This window comes from Nyctereutes procyonoides, unplaced genomic scaffold, assembly GCF_905146905.1.
Source record: "Nyctereutes procyonoides isolate TBG_1078 unplaced genomic scaffold, NYPRO_anot_genome, whole genome shotgun sequence".
In the NCBI taxonomy this organism is placed as follows: domain Eukaryota; kingdom Metazoa; phylum Chordata; class Mammalia; order Carnivora; family Canidae; genus Nyctereutes; species Nyctereutes procyonoides.
Window position 1 is genome coordinate 11,628,977 of NW_026575040.1, and position 20,263 is coordinate 11,649,239.

A 20,263-nucleotide genomic window follows, 5' to 3' on the forward strand; every position below is an offset into this window, starting at 1 on the left:
CAGGGGTCAGGCCTCAAACCCCTTCTCTCTCTACGTTTACAACCTTCAGTCTCAGAGTTAAAAAATAAGGCCCTGAATTTGTAACTATGAGAGGTGATAGATGTTAACTAAATTTATTGTGGTAATCATTTTGCAACATATTATATAACAAATCATTCCCTTGTACACCCTGAACTAATGTAATGTTACATGCCAACTACATCTCAGTAAAACTGGGGAAAAAATGAGGTCCTGGAAATGCAAATCTAAACCACAATGAGGTACTAGTTCATGCTCATGGGATGATTACAATAAAACGAAAAGCAAAACAAAAAGACATGGAAAATAATAAATGTTGGTAAGGATGTGAAGTTAGAACCCTCATGCATTGCTGGTGGGGATGTAAAATGGTGCAGCTGCTGTGGAAAACAGTTTAGTTTTTGTTATTTCAAAGAATTACAAAATTACCATAAGGTCTAGCAATTCTACTCCTAGGTATATCTCTGAAAGAACTAAAAGCAGGGGGCAGCCCAGGTGGCTCAGCCGTTTAGCACCGCCTTCAGCTCAGGGCATGATCCTGGAGACCAGGAATCAAGTTCCATGTCAGGCTCCTTGCCTGGAGCCTGCTTTTCCTTCTGCTTGTGTCTCTGACTCTCTCTGTCTCTCTCTCATGAATAAATAAAATCTTAAAAAAAAAAAAAAAAACTAAAAATCAATGTAGCACCACCATTCATAAATGAAACTATTCATAATAGTTTCATTCATCAATAGATGGATGAACAAATATGGTATATACATACAGTGGAGTATTATTCAATATTCAATCTTAAAAAGGAATGAAATTCTGATACATGCTACAACATACCTAGTGAAATAAACCATACACAAAAGGACAAATATTGCATGATGCTACCTATATGACATACTTAGGATAAGCAAATTTATGAGACAGAAAATAGAGGTTACTAGGGGCAGGGAGAAGGAGGGAGAGGAGTTATTTATTTATTTATTTATTTACTTACTTACTTACTTAGATTTTATTTATTTATTCATGACAGACTCACAGAGAGAAAGAGAGGCAGAGACACAGGCAGAGGGAGAAGCTGGCTCCATGCAGGAAGCCCAACGTGGAACTAGATCCTGGGTCTCCAGGATCACACCCTGGGCTGCAGGCAGCCCTAAACGGCTGGGCCACCAGGGCTGCCCGAGAAGGAGTTATTTAATGGGTACAGAGTTTCTGTTTGAGATGATGAAAAAGTTCTGGGAATGGATAGTGGTGATGGTTATGCAACATTGTAAATGTACTTAATGCCACTGAATTGTACACTTAAAAATAGTTAAAATAGTAAGTTTCATGTTACGTATATTTTATCACAATACAAATAAAAATTTTAAAAATAGAGATCCTGAATTCATTTTCAAACCTGCCCCTCTCTTATCCATACTCCCCTTTAAAATGAATAATCAATGAACGGATAGATAGCCAGCCTACTCGCTATTCCATCCTTCCAGTTCAGGCCAAAACCCCTACAACCAACCCACTGAGAAATACTGTTAACTCTACCTTCAAAGGGTATTCAATATCTCACCACTTCCTAAGACCTCCACAGCTACTTCCCTGGTCCAAGCCATCATAATGTTTCCCTGGATTACCACAGTAATCTCCTAATTGGTCTGTTTCTGCCCTTAACCTCTCTCTTTTCTATTTTTAACAGGGCAGCCAGAACTATTTAAAAAAATATATCAGATCATGTCACTCCTCTACTTAAAACTCTCCAGTGGCTTTTCATCTCATTCAGAATAAAAGCCTAAGTCCTCACTAAGACCTTCAGGTCCCTGGACAGTCTGCCCCCCCCTTCTCCCCCCCCATCACCCCCCCCTGCCCATTTCCTCTCTGACACATTTTCCTACTACTTTTATCTCCACTTCCACTCTACTCCAGCCACATTGGCTTCCTGGTTGTTCCTGCCTCAGAGTTTCTGCACTTGCCTATTCCCACTTCCTGGAATATTCCCACCTCCCCACTCCCAGATATCCACATGGCTTTTCTCTTTCTTCAGAACTCTGTTTAAATGTCAACTTAGCAGTAAGTCTTACCTAATTTAATTATTCTATTTAAAATCAGAGCACTGGGCAGCCAGGTGGCTCGGTGGTTTAGCACCGCCTTCAGCCCAGGGCATGATCCTGGAGACCCAGGATCGGGTCCCAAGTCTGGCTCCCTGCATGGAGCCTGCTTCTCCCTCTGCCTGTGTCTCTGCCTCTCTCTCTCTGTGTCTCTCTCATGAATAAATAAATAAAATCTTTAAAAATAATAAAATAAAATCAGAGCACCAATCGCCTCACAAACTTGGTACTCTCAACCCCTCTTTTTTTTTTCCTACAGTACTTACCATAACCTAATGCAATATAATTAATTTACTTATTTAAATGTTTAAAATATTTTATTTTTAAGTAATGTCTACACCCAATGCGGGCTCGAACTCACAATCTGGAGATCAATAGTCGCATGCTCCAGGCACCTGAGTGGCTCAGTTGGTTAAGCATCTGACTCTTGGTTTTGGCTTAGGTCATGATTTCAGGGTCCTAAGATTGAGCCCACGCCCATGGAAGAGTCTGCTTGAGATTCTTTCCCTTCCCTCTCCTTCTGGTCCTCCCCCTGCTTGTGCGTGCTCGCTCATTCTCAAATAAATAAAATCTTAAAAAAAAAAAAAAGTTATTTGCTCTACCAACTGAGCCAGCCAGGTACCCCTAAGTTTTTAAATTTGGCTTCCCTTTATTAGGATGAAAGCTCCATGAAGCAAGGATTTTTGTCTATTTTGTTTACTCCTCAGCACCTTGAATCATGCCTAGCACACAGTAGGCAATCAAATATTTGCTGAATGAAAGAACAATTTATCAACTCATGTGTTAAGGTTATTTTAACCATGCTAAATACGCACATGCTGGGAACTACAGACTCTTAGGACTGTAACTCTGGGTAAAAGCAAGTGCTACTCTGTAATCTGTTATCCTTCAAGTTAAATTAGAACTTCTGTGTCTTGGTAAGTGGGCCAATTAGGCCCTATGTTTAATATTAACTACACTGACATATTATTAACAGAATAAGCAAATGTCAAGTAATGGGGAAAATGATGGATAAATGAAATCATAGAACAAGAGGTTCATGGGATGGACCCATTCATGCCTCACAATGATGATAAACATTAAAATCAACTTTCCCAACTTGATCTAAATCCAAGTTTTATGTGAATATCCCTTTTTCCAAGTTTTATTACTGAACTTCAGAAACTTACAAGACACAGAGCTAAAGAACAAAGAAGCCTGCAAAGAATAAAGAAAAGTAAGGCCTATGCATTGGGAGGAGTAGAATGCACTAACACAAAGTCAGTTTGGCAGAGCCTCAGTATCTCCAGAAAAGTACAATCTCTGCAACTGAGTCCTGGGCAACATGGACCACATTAAACACCAACAAGTCAGTGACTTACAAGAAAGAGATTTTTGGTCTGAAAGTCAAAAGACTAAAGTGTAGCTGATGGAGAGAAAACTAAATTAGGGGCACCTGGCTAGCTCAGTTGGTAGAGTATGTAACTCTTGATGTTGGAGTTGTGAATTCAAGCTCCACAATGGGGGCAGAGCTTACATTAAAAAAGAAAAAAGGAAAAAAAAGGGGGGTGGCGCTTGGGTGGCTCAGCAGTTGAGCATCTGCCTTCAGCCCAGGGCATGATCCTGGAGTCCCGGGATCGAGTCCCACATTGGGCTCCTAGTATGGAGCCTGCTTCTCCCTCTGCCTGTGTCTCTCTGCCTCTCTCTCTATGTATGTTTCATGAATGAATAAGTAAAATCTTTTTTTTTTAAAGAAGCAAAAAATTAAAAAAAAGCAAAAAAAGAAAAGTAAATTAAGAGAAAGGAGGTTCATATTTGTAAACAATGTAAATAAACTGAATATCATAACCAATTTAGAGAGGATGCTAGAGGAAGCATCACTAAGATAGCACAACAGACAGGTTAGGGAATGTAGATGATAAAACCAAGCAACTCAAAGCAACAATTCAAATTCAGTAACAGATTCCTCAGGAAGTTGCTGCTGTTCTTGCCTATGAAAACATGACTCCTGTCACCTGGTTTCCAGCCTGCTGGGGGGAGGAGGGGCAGTTGGGTTTCATGGCTCATAAGTTTCATAGCTGTCTAACATAACAGGTAATTAACTACTAAACAGCCATTTTCTTCTCTTCTCCAGAGGGAAATTGTTCACCAGACATCTAGAAAACATTTCTTTTACAATTTCCATAAGGGGAAAGAGTTTACTAGTTTTTTTTAGCAGTCACTACTAATTCAGAGCCATGTGCCCATTTTTCACCAACTCTGCAAGCCTCCATTTATTTAGTCCTTGTCCTGAAAGGTACTGACGTAACTCCTAAACGATGTCACTCTTCACAACAAATCCCCAGATGACCTATAAGTCTTAGATCTCTTTCTAGAGGACTAAACAGCTAAAGCAAACAGTTAAGAAGGAACTCATTGACAAAGAACATATATTTGCTGTAGGTTTTCTTGGTTTGAACTTTGGGGAACTAGATAGGACATGAAATTAGGCTCTGAAATCTAGTTAGCTGAAAACCAACTCCAAGAATATTGAGATGACAATACTCAGAAAAAGAGAAGGAAATGAGTCTGATAAAAAGGACACAAGCACACAGATCCAAAGAAGCATATCCTGAAAACAACTGTGTTCTCTAATAGTTCTGGTTTACATTTTCCCTCAAAGCAATTCAAGGTTTCACAAGACACACAACTAGTACCTCAAGTCCTATGCTACTAAAGGATAAAAGTTTTCTCACATCAGACTAATATACTGATTGTGACGCTTTGACAACATGACTACTATTATGTGTGACGAGTTAGATAAAGATCATGCCAGCCGGCCCAAAGTGGGATCGCTGAACTCTCATATACTAGTACCCAATTCAAATCATGTAACCAGGAGACGCCTGGGTGGCTCAGTGGTTGGGCGTTTGCCTTTGGCTCAGGGCGTGATCCTGGGGTTCTGGGATCGAGTCCCGCATCGGGCTCCTTGCTGGGAGCCTGCTTCTCCCTCTGCCTGTGTCTCTGCCTCTCTCTGTGTCTTTCATGAATAAATAAAAATCTTAAAAAAAAAATCATGTACCCAGTATCAAAGACAGGGGATTTATAGCTCAATGCTAGAGTTTATATTTTCTCCAGGTGAAAAGAATAAGGGATGAATGATATGCAGCTTAAAGGTCTTTTATTTTTTTTAAGATTTTATTTTATTTATTCATGATAGACACAGAGAGAGAAAGAGAGGCAGAGACACAGGCAGAGGGAGAAGCAGGCTCCATTCCAGGAGGCCGATGTGGGACTCGATCCCGGGACTCCAGGATCGTGCCCTGGGCCAAAGGAGGTGCCAAACGGCTGAGCCACCCAGGGATCCCCCAGCTTAAAGGTCTTAGAGTCATTTGTGGAAAAGGACCTAGTTGAAGCCACATAGCATTAGTTTCCTGGTCCCATCCCACTCACAGGTAAGTTTCCACTGTGGCTTTCTGTGCCCTTGGAAATCCTATGCTAGAACCTCAATGCACAAGAGAACCGAAGCAAGTATACTTTCTCTAAAATTAATCTCATAGCTTTTCTGTCCTGACTCTTTAAGACTTAAATGGGAATCACCCACACATGACAGTTACTTTTGGTCTTAAATTTCATCTATCAGGCTTCTACTCCAATTTAAACTAGTGAGAACTAGAAGAAAATTGCTCTTAAAGATACTACCTTGTAAGGTCCTTAACCATTGAAGTCTACGTTGGGACTAATAACTCAGAATGCTAAAACTCGGGGATCCCTGGGTGGCTCAGCGGTTTGGTGCCTGTCTTCGGCCCACAGCATAATCCTGAAGTCCTGGGATCGAGTCCCACATCAGGCTTCCTGCATGGAGTCTGCTTCTCTCTCATAAATAAATAAATAAATAAACAACAAACAAACAAACAAACTTAAAAAAAAAAAGGAATGCTAAAACTCTTGGGTTAAGGGAACTGACAATTTTAGAATTTATCTCCCAACGGCTGGTTGACTCAACTGAGAACAATTATTCTGAGGCAGAGTTCAGAGCATCCTTTGATATCAATTAACATAAGATCATTGTCAAGGAATCTGGTGCTATTACCATTAACAATATCCCTTCATAAAATGACATTTGTCTTTGAAAACGAAACAGATTAAACTATCTTAAACTATCCGAATAAAAAATTTTAACAACCATAACACTGTGTGTGGAATTAATTTTTTTTCTTAAGGTCTTATTATTATTTTAAAGATTTTATTTATTTTATTTATTTATTTGAGAGATAGGCGGAGCAGGAGAGGGAGAAGCAGGCTCATGACCTGAGCTGAAGGCAGATACTTAACCAGTTGAGCCATCCAGTCACCCCTTAAGATTTTATTTTATTTTTTAAAGATTTTATTTATTCATGAGAGACACATACACAGAGACAGAGACAGAGAGAGGCAGAGACACAGGCAGAGGGAGAAGCAGGCTCCATGCTGGGAGCCTGACGTGGGACTCGATCCCAGGTCTCCGGGATCAGGCCCTGGGCTGAAGGCGGCGCTAAACTGCTGAGCCACCCAGGCTGCCCCAAGATTTTATTTTTAGGTAAACTCTACACTCAATGTGGGGCTCAATTCACAACCCCAAGATCAAGAGTTGCATGCTCTACCAACTAAGCAAGTCAGGCACTCCTAGAATTAATTTGGCTTTTTATTTTTTTTTTAAATATTTTATTTATTTATTCGAGAGAGAGAGAGAGAGAGAGAGAGAGAGAGAGAGAGGCAGAAACACAGGCAGAAGGAGAAGCAGGCTCCATGCACTGGGAGCCCGACGTGGGATTCGATCCGGGGTCTCCAGGATCTCGCCCTGGGCCGAAGGCAGGTGGCTAAACCGCTGCACCACCCAGGGATCCCGGCTTTTTTTTTTTTTTTTTTTTTTAATTTTTATTTATTTATGATAGGCACACAGTGAGAGAGAGAGAGGGAGAGGCAGAGACACAGGCAGAGGGAGAAGCAGGCTCCATGCACCGGGAGCCCGACGTGGGATTCGATCCCGGGTCTCCAGGATCGCGCCCTGGGCCAAAGGCAGGCGCTAAACCGCTGCGCCACCCAGGGATCCCGGATCCCGGCTTTTTAAATCATAAAAAAAAAATCTATTTTTGTATGGTGATACATACTACAGAACATCTTTCTTTTACTGCTACAATATAGGTTTTCTTTACCACAGGTCATTTAAAGTTATTTACCTTAAAAGAAAATTCTCTTCTGGACTAATGATACTACCATTCACCCATTTGCCAGAGCCAGAAACCCATTTATCTTAGACTTCTCTCTCTCACTTTACATATCCAATCAAATCATATAGATGTTACCTCCTAAACATTTCAGCCATCTGCTCCCTTCTGTCCAACTCACCTGCCAGAGCAGTAATAGAAATATGAACACAAAGCCCAGAGAAGGAAGTAATATAGTCCTGCCAGGGAGAAAATGAACTGAGGTCTGGGAAGACCCTACAGAGAGAGTGACATCTGAGTTGTTTTAAAGGATGAACAGGAACTATCCCAATGGACAGGAGTATGGAGACATGATATGGGGTGGTATATTCAGGACTCATGTTTTTTTAAGAAGCTTCCTTAACCCTCCCCACCCTGCCTCCAGCCAAGATGAGTTAGGAGTTAGGGCTTCTCTTTTGTGCATTCCCTTTTCATACTGTAATTAGTATGGCTGGGTTTTCTTGTCTTGGTCTCTTCCAAACTTAAAGATTCAAAAAGAGGGACACCTGGGTGGCTCAGCAGTTAAGCCTTTGGCTCAGGTCGTGATCCTGGGGGTCCTAGGATCAGGTCCTGCATCAGGCTCCCTGGGAGCCTGCTTCTGCCTATGTCTGTCATGAATAAATAAATTAAATCTTTTTAAAAAAATCCAGAAAGATGGAATGTCTTGTTAAAACTATGGATCCTTAGTCTTTAGCACAGCGCGTGGCACATGGCAGATGGTCAGTAAATACTTGCTGAATGTATGATTATATAATATCCTGAGCAATAAAATCTTAAATTAAAGAGGTAATTTGCCACCTGGTGCATACAGTAGACTAGATGACAAATCAAGAAGCCTTGAACAGATTGCAAGAAGACAGCAAGTTTATAGCAGATTCCTTCTAGATCAAGCAGACCACTTTCACTCTCAGCCTGGGTTTACTTACAGGTGAAATGAAGGTGTCACATTAAGTGATTGATTCTATTACATAAAACTTCTTACATCTGTCCCCCTCTTGTCTCATTTCACAGGCATTATCCTAGAACAGACCTTTAAAAATATCTTGACCCTGGAATGACAACTGCCATCTCATTAGTCTCCCCACCTTCTGGCTCTTCACTGTAATCCATCTTCCACGTTACAGCCAGATCCATTTTCCTAAACCAAGGCCATGATCACACTCTAAACACCCCTCTTCCATTTCACAATTGACTACAGAAAAAAAGTCTTACTTCTGAAGCCTATTATTCAAAGCTATCTGTCATCTGACCATAACATATTTTTCCATTCTTATTTGCTTTCTTCCTCTACTTCACTCATAACTCATCTCTCAACAAACTGGCTTGCTATTATTCTCTGGACAGGCCCATAACATCACACCTCACACTTGTCCCTTTCCTTAGAATAAGCATTTCTATCAATTAAATAGGAAGACTTGAAAAGCAATCCCAATTCTACCGGTTACTGACTGACAGCACGCAAGTTACTTTAACTCTCTTGAGTCTTGAATTCACTCATCCTGAAAGGAGTGCTGTGAAGATTAGAACATACATGATAGGACTGGCACATAACAGCTGATCATAAAGTGATAGATTTTATTATTATGACCCTTGAAGGCTAATTCAAAAGTCATATTCTTTTTTTTCTTTAACGTTTGTTTGTTTGTTTATTTATTTATTTATTTATTTATTTATTTGAAAGAGAGAGAACACAAGCAGGGTGGTGTTGGGGTGGGTGGAAGGGGCAGAGGGAGAGAGAGAGAAGCAGACTCTCCGTCAAGCAGGGAGCCAGACACGGGGCTAGAACCCAGGACCCTGAGATCAAGACCCAAGACGAAGGCAGATACTCAACCAACTGAGTCACTCAAGCACCCGTTAAAAGCCATATTCTTAATAAAGTCCTTCGGGATCCTTCCTAGCTGGAAGCAATCTTTCCCTCCTTTAAATTCCTTGGAGACATTCTACTTTTCAAGACAGTTATCTTGCTTTTTATCTTGTATTTGTTTGTTTACATTCATATTTTATCTATCTAGTGGTCTTTCAAATATTCTGAGGACAGAACCCATAGCTGATTCACCTTCTCGTTTCTTTTAGTGTCTATAACAATGTCTGATTTATGGTAGGCACTCAAGTATTTATTGATGAATAAATCTCCCCTTGGGGAGCCTACTTCTCCCTCTGCCTATGTCTCTGCTTCTCTGTCTCTCACAAATAATTTTTTTTTAAATCTTTAAAAAAATATTAAGAATTTTATGTTCATTTTCAGATGAAAAGCTAAACATTAAAGAACTTACATAAATCCATAGACAAGTGTTACTATTCCCCTCCTCTGTTCGGGATAAGTACAGTAGAAAGTATAATGCTTTCTGGATTATTAAAAAACATACATTGGTTGTCCTCAACTTAGTAAGTGAGCACTTGACACTTTGGTTATAAAACAACTTAAAGACATCTGTTCTGGGCAGCCCCGGTGGCGCAGCGGTTTAGCGCCGCCTGCAGCTCAGTGCGTGATCCTGGAGGCCCGGTATCAAGTCCCACGTCGGGCTCCCCGCATGGAGCCCGCTTCTCCCTCTGCCTGTGTCTCTCCCTGTCTCTCTCTCTAAATAAATAAATAAATAAATCTTTTTTTTTATATAGAGATTTTTAACTAATGGGTAAGTAAGCGATGCTGTGAATTACAGATTCACAAATTTCTTTTTTTTTTTTTTAAGATTTTATTTATTTATTCATGAGAGACACCGAGAGAGTGAGAGGCAGAGACACAGGCAGAGGGAGAAGCAGGCTCCATGCAGGGAGCCCGATGCGGGACTCGATCCCGGGTCTCCAGGATCAGGCCCTGGGATGAAGGAAGCACTAAACCGCTGAGCCACCAGGGCTGCCCAAATAAATCTTAAAAAAAAAAAAAAAAAAAAAAAAAAAGACATCTGTTCTGACTTAGAAATTCTAGTAAATATTCTAGACAAAAATTCTGAAAATACATTCCCTATTTCACTCAAGTGAGCTTTAAAATCACTCAAGTGATTTTAAAGAACTGCCTAGGGTTAGGCTAGTTGTGGTAGACACAGTTCCCCTTCTTTGTTGGTTTGACAAAGCCCTCATGATTCCTTAGGAATACATATTTTAGATCTATAAATATGCAGGTTTTCTCAGTACAACAGAAAGGACATTTTCACATTTTTTTAAAAGAAAATTTCCAGGGGTGCCTGGCTGGCTTAGTTGGCAGAAAATGTGACTCTTGATCTCAGGGTTATGAGTTCAAGCCCCATCCCATGTAGGGTATAGAGAAGAGAAGAGAGAGAAGAGAAGAGAAGAGAAGAGAAGAGAAGAGAAGAGAAGAGAAGAGAAGAGAAGAGAAGAGAAGAGAAGAGAAGAGAAGAGAAGAGAAGAGAAGAGAGAAAAGAAAATTTTGGGACTCTGCATTTTTCAAGGTTAATGCCTGATTTGAATACTGACTATTCCTTCATTCTCTAATTGCTCACCTCTCAGGCCTACAGACAACACTTTAGTGATAGAAAATGATGATTTCTACACATGATTTTTACAAATCTTCCTGAAGATCCATATCATTTAGATACCCTTATAGAAGAAGGAATAAGTAATACTACTCTCTTTCCCACTGAAGACTTCAATTCTATTGCCGATGTCAATGATATATAGGCACCCAGCAGAACTGCTTCAGCATAGCTCTTTAAAGATAGGGTCTTGGCTCTTAGAAAAGCCGTAAGATCAAATAGACTGAAGGGTCAGTAAACTGGCAGGAGAGGAATGGATTTAGTCAGAAGAAACAGAACAATCAATGACCTTGGAGATTTCAGACAAATCAGATTCTCTATTGAAGGCAGAGATATAAATAGCACAACACAACACAGACAAGTAGAAACAAAAGCCACCAATTCAACTTTTTGTTTGAAAACTTGTTAGGTCTAGAGAACTGTTCAAACCACAGCTGCTAATGGTTATGGATTTGGCAATCAAAATGTCTTTAAAAAAAAAAGTTTTAACTGCCTTACTATTGAGGTTACAAACCACAGCCTTGATGCATTGTTGCAGTCAACATCCTCCCTGCTGTTTTTGAGAGCTTACATCTGCTGCTGGCAGATAAAATGCTGGCAAACGGCATGGGCTCCTTCCAGGGGAATACAGGAGAAGTTGTAACTAGATGGCTCTCATCTACCTTTCTGTCTTGAGTTGAGCCCAGTCTTTTCTGTATCATTCTTAGCTTGTCTAGGTTGAATCCCTGCCATTACTCAGGAGGGCTGAGGGTATAGTGGGATTTTTTTCTGGCCTAAATTAGCCATGCCAGCCATACTACTCTTAGAAGATAAAAGGAAGATGAGTTCTTGGCTCAGGGCAAAGCATTTTTAGCACATATTTTTAAAAATCAGAGTATAGTGTACTTGATTTTAAACAACACTAATAAAAATTTTTCTGTTTTGTATTTTTTTAAGAGAATAAATGATCACACGATGCCAAAAATAGTGAGGGCTTAGTATATTTTAACTTATCAAAGAAAGGCCAAGAATGTGAGGTCAGGAAGTAATTTACTGAGTTTCTTTGGGGAAGGAAAAAGTTAGGAACAAGATGGAGAAACAAAATGTAATCCAAGTCACATAGGAGATTAGTTTCAGTTGAAATAAAAATTATTACATCTACACTGGTTTTCAAAGAAAAGTAATTCAGCTGGGTGATGAGAAATGAGTGTGAAGATGCAAAAAAAAAAAAAAAAAAAAGACAAGTCAAGAAGCCATTTCCCGGATGATTCACCCTCAGTGAGATGACCTATGAGAATAAAAGAATACCAAACATACGTAGACTAGCATTTTCTAAGCTGTATATACCGCAAGATACCAATTCAGCAGTATGTAACTAGGTAGTGTGCATGGGGTAGGAGGAGGGGATTTTATGGTCTAAAAGTTTTTGGAACACTGCATGTTATATCCACTAGATGTATCAGAGAGTCAATGCACACTAGCATATTAAGGGCTCTGAGAAAGTCTGCAGTAAATAAACACATTAATTTGATACAAATACATTTTCCAAATGTATGTGTCATTTAGAATCACCTCCAGATTCTATGTCTCCAGAGAACACATGCATGGAATAGTTTGGGAAATGCTAGTCTAGAGCTATTATTCCTAAACTTTCAACTCATTCTTACAGAAATGAGAATAAGGTTTGTAAAATAGGCTAGGTAATTACATTTCTTACATCATAGAACCCTAGCTCAGAGACAGGCAGATTACCAAGGATGCTTGAGACATTTTCTAAAAAGTAGCCAAATACCAAAGCTACAATTTTTTAAAGATCCTTACCCAATAAATAATCCCCAAATAGGTCTAATACCAATTCTGAATATATTCCTGAGCAACCCCCAAACACAGAAAAGAAAGTGGGGAAAAGCCCCAGAAAAGCTGACCACAGGGAAAATGGGTAAGGGATTCCTGCTTGATGAAGCCTGCTGGCTTCCAGTGTTTTGGGATATTCTAATGTCACACATCAGGGAAATTCATAAGGAGAGTTGCCAGGACCTCCAGCTGGGAACATATGGGAGGATTCCTACATTTCTATGTGCTGCCCTCAGCATCCTCAGGATACAAGACAGAATCTAAGCTTGAGGAGGAGTATCATGCTGACCTGAAAGAAAGGTATCTGTGAGAAACCAAAAAGATTTGTTTCGTTAATTAGATTTCTAATTCCCATAAACTTTGCCATACCGTGTAGATAAACTAGGATTACAATTTCCTACCCTTCTCTACACAAAACTGTGGCAGAAAGACTTGCTGTCTAGTGATTGAAATCATTTGACCTTATATCAGATGACCTTATTTGCTTGATTGACAAGAAAATAAAGGAAGGCCCCTTGCCAAAGCCCACCACTCACCTTGCCAGATGCTCCTGAGTTCCCTTTTAGAATGCAAATATACTACGCAGAAAATATATTAATAACATACTAAGTCATACTAAGCTATTAATGACTGTAAGAATCTTTAAAACTATGAAGCCTGGAGCACAGGGGTGGCTCAGCTGGTTAAGCTTCTGCCTTCAGTTCAGAACATGATCTCCGGGTCTTGTGATCAACTCCCACTTCAGGCTCCCTGCTCAAATCCCTGATTCTCCCTCTTCCTCCCCCCCTTGCCCCGGCTCATGCTCTCTATCTCAAATAAACAAAATCTTAAAAAAGAAACTATAAAGCCAATATCAATGTTTTTTGTTTTTTAGATTTTATTTATTTATTCATGAGAGACACACACAGAGAGAGGCAGAGACATAGGCAAAGGGAGAAGCAGGCTCCATGCAGGGAGCCTGATGTAGGACCTGATCTGGAGACTCTAGGATCACGCTCTGAGCCAAAGGCAGATGCTCAATCGCTGAGCCACCCAGGCATCCCGAATACCAATGAAAGGAATTTTTATAATTTTTACTTCTAGACTGAAAATAAAAAGGGAAAGGAAGAAAGCAAAAGAGATCCTGGAAAAATGGGCAAAAGACCATATAGGCATTGGCAGGAGTTTGGAAAACAAAGGGCCTCCACGTGTCTATGGTCTTACCTAGTTTGGATCAGGTAATAAGAGAAGAACAAAAGACTAGGCATCAAATTCATGCCAAAAAGCTTGTGCTGTACTCATATCTATAAAGTAATCAGAGAATGGGCAGCCCAGGTGGCTCAGCGGTTTAGCGCCACCTTCGGTCCAGGGCCTGATCCTGGAGACCCGGGATCAAGTCCGGTGTCTGGCTCCCTGCATGAAGCCTGCTTCTCCCTTTGCCTGTGTCTCTGCCTCTCTCTCTCTCTCTCTCTGTGTGTCTCTCATGAATAAATGAATAAAATCTTTAAAAAAAAATAAATAAAAATAAAGTAATCAGAGAAGGGCTGAGGAGGCAATCCACAAGAAAATGAAAGAAAACTAGAGGGATAGTGACTACTGGTTAAAATCTATGAGGAAAGGGTAGAGAGGTAAGATAGATAGGAACAGTTTTTAGAACAGTAATAGGTAAATAAAAAAAATAATAGGTAAATAAATCTGGAAAACAATTTACTAAGAAAAATGAAACTGAACATTTTCCTAGGCACAGTTGTTGCCTAAAGTGACTGTTCAGGGGTGCCTGGGTTGCTCAATCAGTTAAGCAACTGCCTTTGGCTCAGATCATGAGCCCTGAGTTGGGCTCCTTGCTCAGCAGGGAGCCTGCTTCTCCTTCTGCCTGTGCCTCACCTGGCTTGTGCTCCCCCTCTTTTTCTATCAAATAAATAAATAACAAATAAATAACAACAAAAAATAATAAAGCAACTGTTCAAAGAACAAGAAAACCATACTGTTAGGTAAGACTCTTCATGCTTGAAGGATAGACTTTCTCATTTTGGATTTCTGATGATTTGGGTCTAAACATAAGACTCTAAATTAAAGTCCTTTGGCTCCCTCTGCTGTTCAAAAATGAACTCTAGTTATGTCAGTTTAATCTTCAGTGATCAAAATAAATAAAAAAATACATACCTATATATATGTATGGTATATAGGCATGGTCCAGGCAATAAGAATTCAAATATACTTGCCTATCATGAATTCTCTGGCCTGTACCAACTATTTCAAAATAATAACAAATCCTATCATCCCCATCATCTAACTGAAATAATTTAAGGGATAATGGAGGGTTTCTTTACCAAAAGCAGCAAAGTTTTATGAAAGGATGAGGACCCTGTACTCATTTAGCCTGACTGGCACAACAGCTTGTCATACAGGTATGTACATGTATCAGAAACCAAAACATCACTAGTTTTTCTGTTTCTGTCCTGATATTTTCTCTCTCCAGTACCTCTCTATGAGAAGATTATCTTCACATGTCTAAATTCAGTTGCTTACATCTTACTATCTCCACAATATTCTGTGTTGAAGGATCTATGAGTCAACTATGGTGGCAAACCAAATGTGTCCAAGAGAATTATTCTTTACTCACCTGATCTTTAAACTGCTTCTGGGACAAGCAGTCAGTGAGGTTCACACAGCCCAGAAGACAACCTGATGGATAGTCATTGGGAAATTCCACATCTGAATCAAAAATAACAGAAGGATCATATAAATTGCTTTTGTGACTCTGAAACTCACAAATTTGTTTCCAATTCTAAACAAATCACTTTCTCTATTATCTATTTGTAGACATAGAAAACAATGAAGTTTTTATTTAGTACAACTTTTTGTATTTTAGCAAAAAATTTAGTGAACGTTTGGCTTAGTCCACTATCCACATCCTAAACTATAAAAAAAAAAATTACCTTTACACCATCAAAGTTCAAGGATCCCACAACTTCACTCTAAACAAACCAATTCCATCTATACTCAACTGGAATAGCCTTGAATTTGGTGATGATAATGGTTGTGGAAACAAGCTACAGGTGTGAAAAGAAAAACCAAAAAAGTGTATTAAAAAATATAAGACTGACAGAACATAGGGAGTTAAAAAAATGACAGAACACAAATTTAAAACAAGCCAGTCATATCAGTCAAAAGAAAAATGCAGGGATCCCTGGGTGGCTCAGCAGTTTAGCGCCTGCCTTCGGCCCAGGGCATGGTCCTGGAGTCCTGGGATCAAGTCCCAAGTCCGGCTCCCTGCATGGAGCCTGCTCCTCCCTCTCCCTGTGTCTCTGTCTTTGTCTCTCTCTGTCTCTCATGAATAAGTAAATAAAATCTTTAAAAAAAAGAAAAAAGAAAAAAAAGAATAATGTGCTTTTAAGGAAACAAGCACTTTTGATTCCGAAAAACTTTGGTTTCCTAAAAACTATTAAAGGTAGTTCTCATATTACCTTCAAAACCATATAAGTTAGATAAGAGGAAGAAAAACAAGAAATCTAAGGGTCAGAAGTGGTTTTTTGAATCCAAACTTGATGTGGTTGGGGAGATTCCCAAAATACACTGCTTAAGTCAACCAACTCTGACCTGTCCAAATTCCACAGCAGATGTCTATTTGGGTTACTTCCTTAAAAATTTAATTCTTATTGTGGTTGTTCTTCCCAATGTTAAGATCCTAGGTTTATTGCAGTCAATGTGTTCTCACAATTTAAGGGAAAAAAAAGAAAAGAAAAAATCTCCTCAGATGAAATTAAACCTGGCTCGGGACGCCTGGGTAGCTCATTGGTTTGGCACCTGACTTTGGCCCACGGTGTGATCCTGGAGTCCCAGGATCGAGTCCCACACTGGGCTCCATGGAGCCTGGTTCTCTCTCTGCCTATGTCTCTGGCTCGCTCTCTCTGTGTGTCTCTCATGAATAAATAAATAAAATCTTAAAAAAAAATTAAAACTGGCTCAAGTCAGTTACGTGTCCTACTCTTGATCTCAGCTCAGCTCTTGATCTCAGGATCATGAATTCAAGCCCCACACTGGGCTCCATGATGGGTGTGGAGCCTACTTTAAAAAAATTTAAAAATTAAAACTAGTTGGTTGATCTCTGGTGTTGGGAAGTGATATTTTTATTTGCACTCTTTGATGAATTGATGTTTTGAATAGCTGTCTATGATCTGCCACTAAACAAATAAACATATACATAGATGAAAGTCCCTCTCACCACCCCCCAGGAAAAAGAAAGTCATAGGAAGAAGGAAATTAAAGAAGATGAACATCAATGACAATGACTTCTCTCCATCAAATAATACTGAACGGCGAATATATGACTGTTACCTTTCCCACGAAGAACCCTGTATGTAGTCTGGAGTTCTGAGACTTCTTGAGGGGAGGGTCTTTTGGCTGTGGCTGCTATCCAGAGTCGTCCTCTATGAGGAGTATACCAGCTTCTGCCCTCCACCCTTAAAACAAATAAAAATTTAGTAGGAAGGATTTAAATTCTAATATCCTAGAGAATCTCATTTAATACAGCAAATCATCTAGTTGAACCAAGAGATGTATAGAAGATATCTCACAAAGAGGGGTATTTTGTGTGAAAAACATAAAATATCCCTCACTGGAGTATGAACCCTGTTTTTGGCATTTCCTTCATCAGTACAAAGACAATTTCTCTTTCAGGTCCTACTTTTTACTCAATCGCTGTAACTCAGAGTTGGATCTTTCACAAGCCTTCTTTCACTAGCCTAAAAGCTGTGGGACTTCTACCATCCAAATCTTACATTTTCAAGGCATCTAAGTTGTTCCTTGCTCTTCTCTGAATCAAAGGCTAACCTTTTCTTAGAAGCTTTGCTACTTGTTCTCTAACCTAACAGAAAAAAACTCACCAACACACAAATCTCTAAGAACAGTACTTTTATAATTATTACTTAATAGAATTTAAGGAAATGAAAATGCTTATCATCTTCACTCTTTAAATTGCAACCACATTCATTTATATTTGCTAAGTATTTTTATAAAGGATTATGTTCTTTGTAGATAATTAAACAACTTGACTAGTTTGAAAGAATCTGTAAGTGGAATAACAATGCATTCAAGAGAATTTAATTACTCTCTAAGGATTACAAAAAGATGTTCCTGGGGGAGGAGGGAATGGGCAAAATGAGTGAACGAAGAGAGGGAGTTCCAGGACTCCAGTTATGGAATGAGTAAGTCATGGAAATAAAAAGCAGAACATAAGGAATACAATGATTCTATAGTAGCAATATAATGGGACACATGGTAGCTATACTTGTGGGGAGCAAAGCATAATGGATAAACTTGTTCAAATCACTAACCTGTACACCTGTGTCAACTATACTCAAAAATAAGAGAAAAAGAAAAGAAAAAGGATGTTCCTCTTTTAGTCCCAACCAAATGAAATAAAGCATCTTGATAACATACCCGTATTATACTATTCTTGTAATGGGAAATAGGGACTTTCTCATATCCTTCATTTTATAATACAGATGAATTGAAAGAGTGCCAGGCACATAGCAGGTAATCAATAAATGAATGAATCATTATCTTTCATTTCTCCACACCAAATAACCTGAAGGGTTACTGGGAAAATGGTCTCACAAATGTGGCAGAACCATCCATTTTATTTCTGTGGGATTAGTGACTGTGGGCTGGATGCTGCTCATCTGTTCTTTTCAGTAACAAAATCTGAATAACACAGATCCAAAATAGGATAAGAGAAATGTAAACATTCTGATTCTCCCAGCAGAAGGCAAGCTGTTTAGTTTTCTACTTTGGAAGATGGAAAAGATAACTAAATTGCAGAAAACTGAATGAGAAAAACAGGTATCTGAAGGTCTAGCTGCCCTCGAGCAGAAGCAGATTCACATGCATTTGTTCTAAAGGCACTACACATATGAACTGTAAAACAATTACAAGCCAAAGCAAGAAGGCCTGACCTTCAAGAGGGGAGAAAAATAGTAACAGTAACACACTTTAAGGAAGAAAGGAAATCACAGCAAATGATGACGACACCAAAGTAGAAATGATTGATCCCAAATGCCAATAAAAAAATTTTTCAGAAGAAAAATGAATGAAGTTTACACAGTGAGAGTGGGAAAAATACTCTGAAAACTTGAACTCTAGTTCTATCTCTGCTACAAACTAGCTTTGTAATTCAGAGAAAGCTACTTTATCTTTACTTACCTAAGAGTGCTCATTGTGCAAGACTGTAATAACATTGGCCTGATATATTTCATGGTTATTACTTTTAAAACTGAAAAAAATCTATTTAAATATAAGGTATTATTACTGTTATGAGTTAGGACACTGCCTAGGCATAGTAAGTTCCTTTTTCCTTTTTTTAAAAGATTTTATTTGAGAGAGAGAGAGAGCATAAGAAGGGGGAGTTGCAGAGGCAGAAGTGCTTAGCAGGGAGCCTAACATGTAGCTCCTGGGATCATGACCTAAGCCTAAGGTAGACAGTTAACCAATTGAGCCACCCAAGTGCCCCAGGCATAGTAAATTCTAATAGACAAAATAGAAAGGAAAAAAAAAGATATCTGCGCCCTCACATTCACTGCAGTATTATTTACAATAGCCAAGACATGGAAACAATCAAATGTTCATTGATGGATGAATGGAAAAGGAAAATGTGGTACATATGCTCAACGTAACATTATTTAGTCATAAAAAGGAAATTCAGTCATTTAATTTTCAACACAGATAGAACTTGAGGGCATTGTGCTAAATCAGACAGAAAAAGACAAATACTGTATGATCTCACATATATGTGGAATCAAAAAAAAAAAAAAAACCAAACTCATAGATACAGAGAACAAATTGGTAGTTGCCAGAGGTAAATGGGTGAAGATAGTCAAAACTTTCAGTTATAAGATAATTAAGTCCTAGGGAAGTAATGTACAGCTGGTGACTATAGTTAACAATATTGTATTGTACATTTATTTTTTTTCAAAATTTTTATTTATTTATGATAGTCACAGAGAGAGAGAGAGAGGCAGAGACACAGGCAGAGGGAGAAGCAGGCTCCATGCACCGGGAGCCCGACGTGGGACTCGATCCCGGGTCTCCAGGATCTTGCCCTGGGCCAAAGGCAGGCGCCAAACCGCTGCGCCACCCAGGGATCCCTGTATTGTACATTTAAAAGCTGCTAAGAGGATAGCCTGGGTGGCTACCTTAGTGGTTTGGCACTGCCTTTGGCTTGGGGCATGATCCTGGAGTCCCGGGATCAGGTCCTATGTTGGGCTCCCTGCATGGAGCCTGCTTCTCCCTCTGCCTGTGTCTCTGCCTCTCTCTCTGTGTCTCTCATGGAGAAATTAAAAAAAAAAAGTTTAAATAAATAAAAGCTGCTAAAAAAGGAGATCTTAAAAGTTCTCATGACAAGAAACAAAAAATTTCTAACTATGTGAGGTAATAGGTATTAACTTATTGAGAAATCATTTAAAAAATATATACATATATATCAAATCATTATGTTGTATACTTTAAACTAATACAGGGGATCCCAGGGTGGTGCAGCGGTTTCGCGCCTGCCTCTGGCCCAGGGCAAGATCCTGGACACCCGGGATCGAATCCCATGTCGGGCTCCCGGTGCATGGAGCCTGCTTCTCCCTCTGCCTGTGTCTCTGCCTCTCT

The 20,263-nt window shown here is 39.4% G+C and overlaps 1 protein-coding gene across 4 annotated transcripts in view; it reads right to left on the reverse strand.

Annotated features, from left to right (window-relative positions):
- The window catches only part of TRIP4 (thyroid hormone receptor interactor 4), a 59,037-nt gene that overhangs the window by 10,406 nt on the left and 28,368 nt on the right, over nucleotides 1-20,263 (reverse strand). For all 4 annotated transcript variants that reach the window (XM_055320147.1, XM_055320145.1, XM_055320144.1 and 1 more), the window contains 2 exons: nucleotides 16,949-17,073; nucleotides 15,234-15,325 (listed from right to left, as the gene is read on the reverse strand). In XM_055320147.1, coding sequence (XP_055176122.1) covers nucleotides 15,234-15,325; nucleotides 16,949-17,073 — 217 coding nt within the window. The remainder of the gene's footprint in view (nucleotides 1-15,233; nucleotides 15,326-16,948; nucleotides 17,074-20,263) is intronic.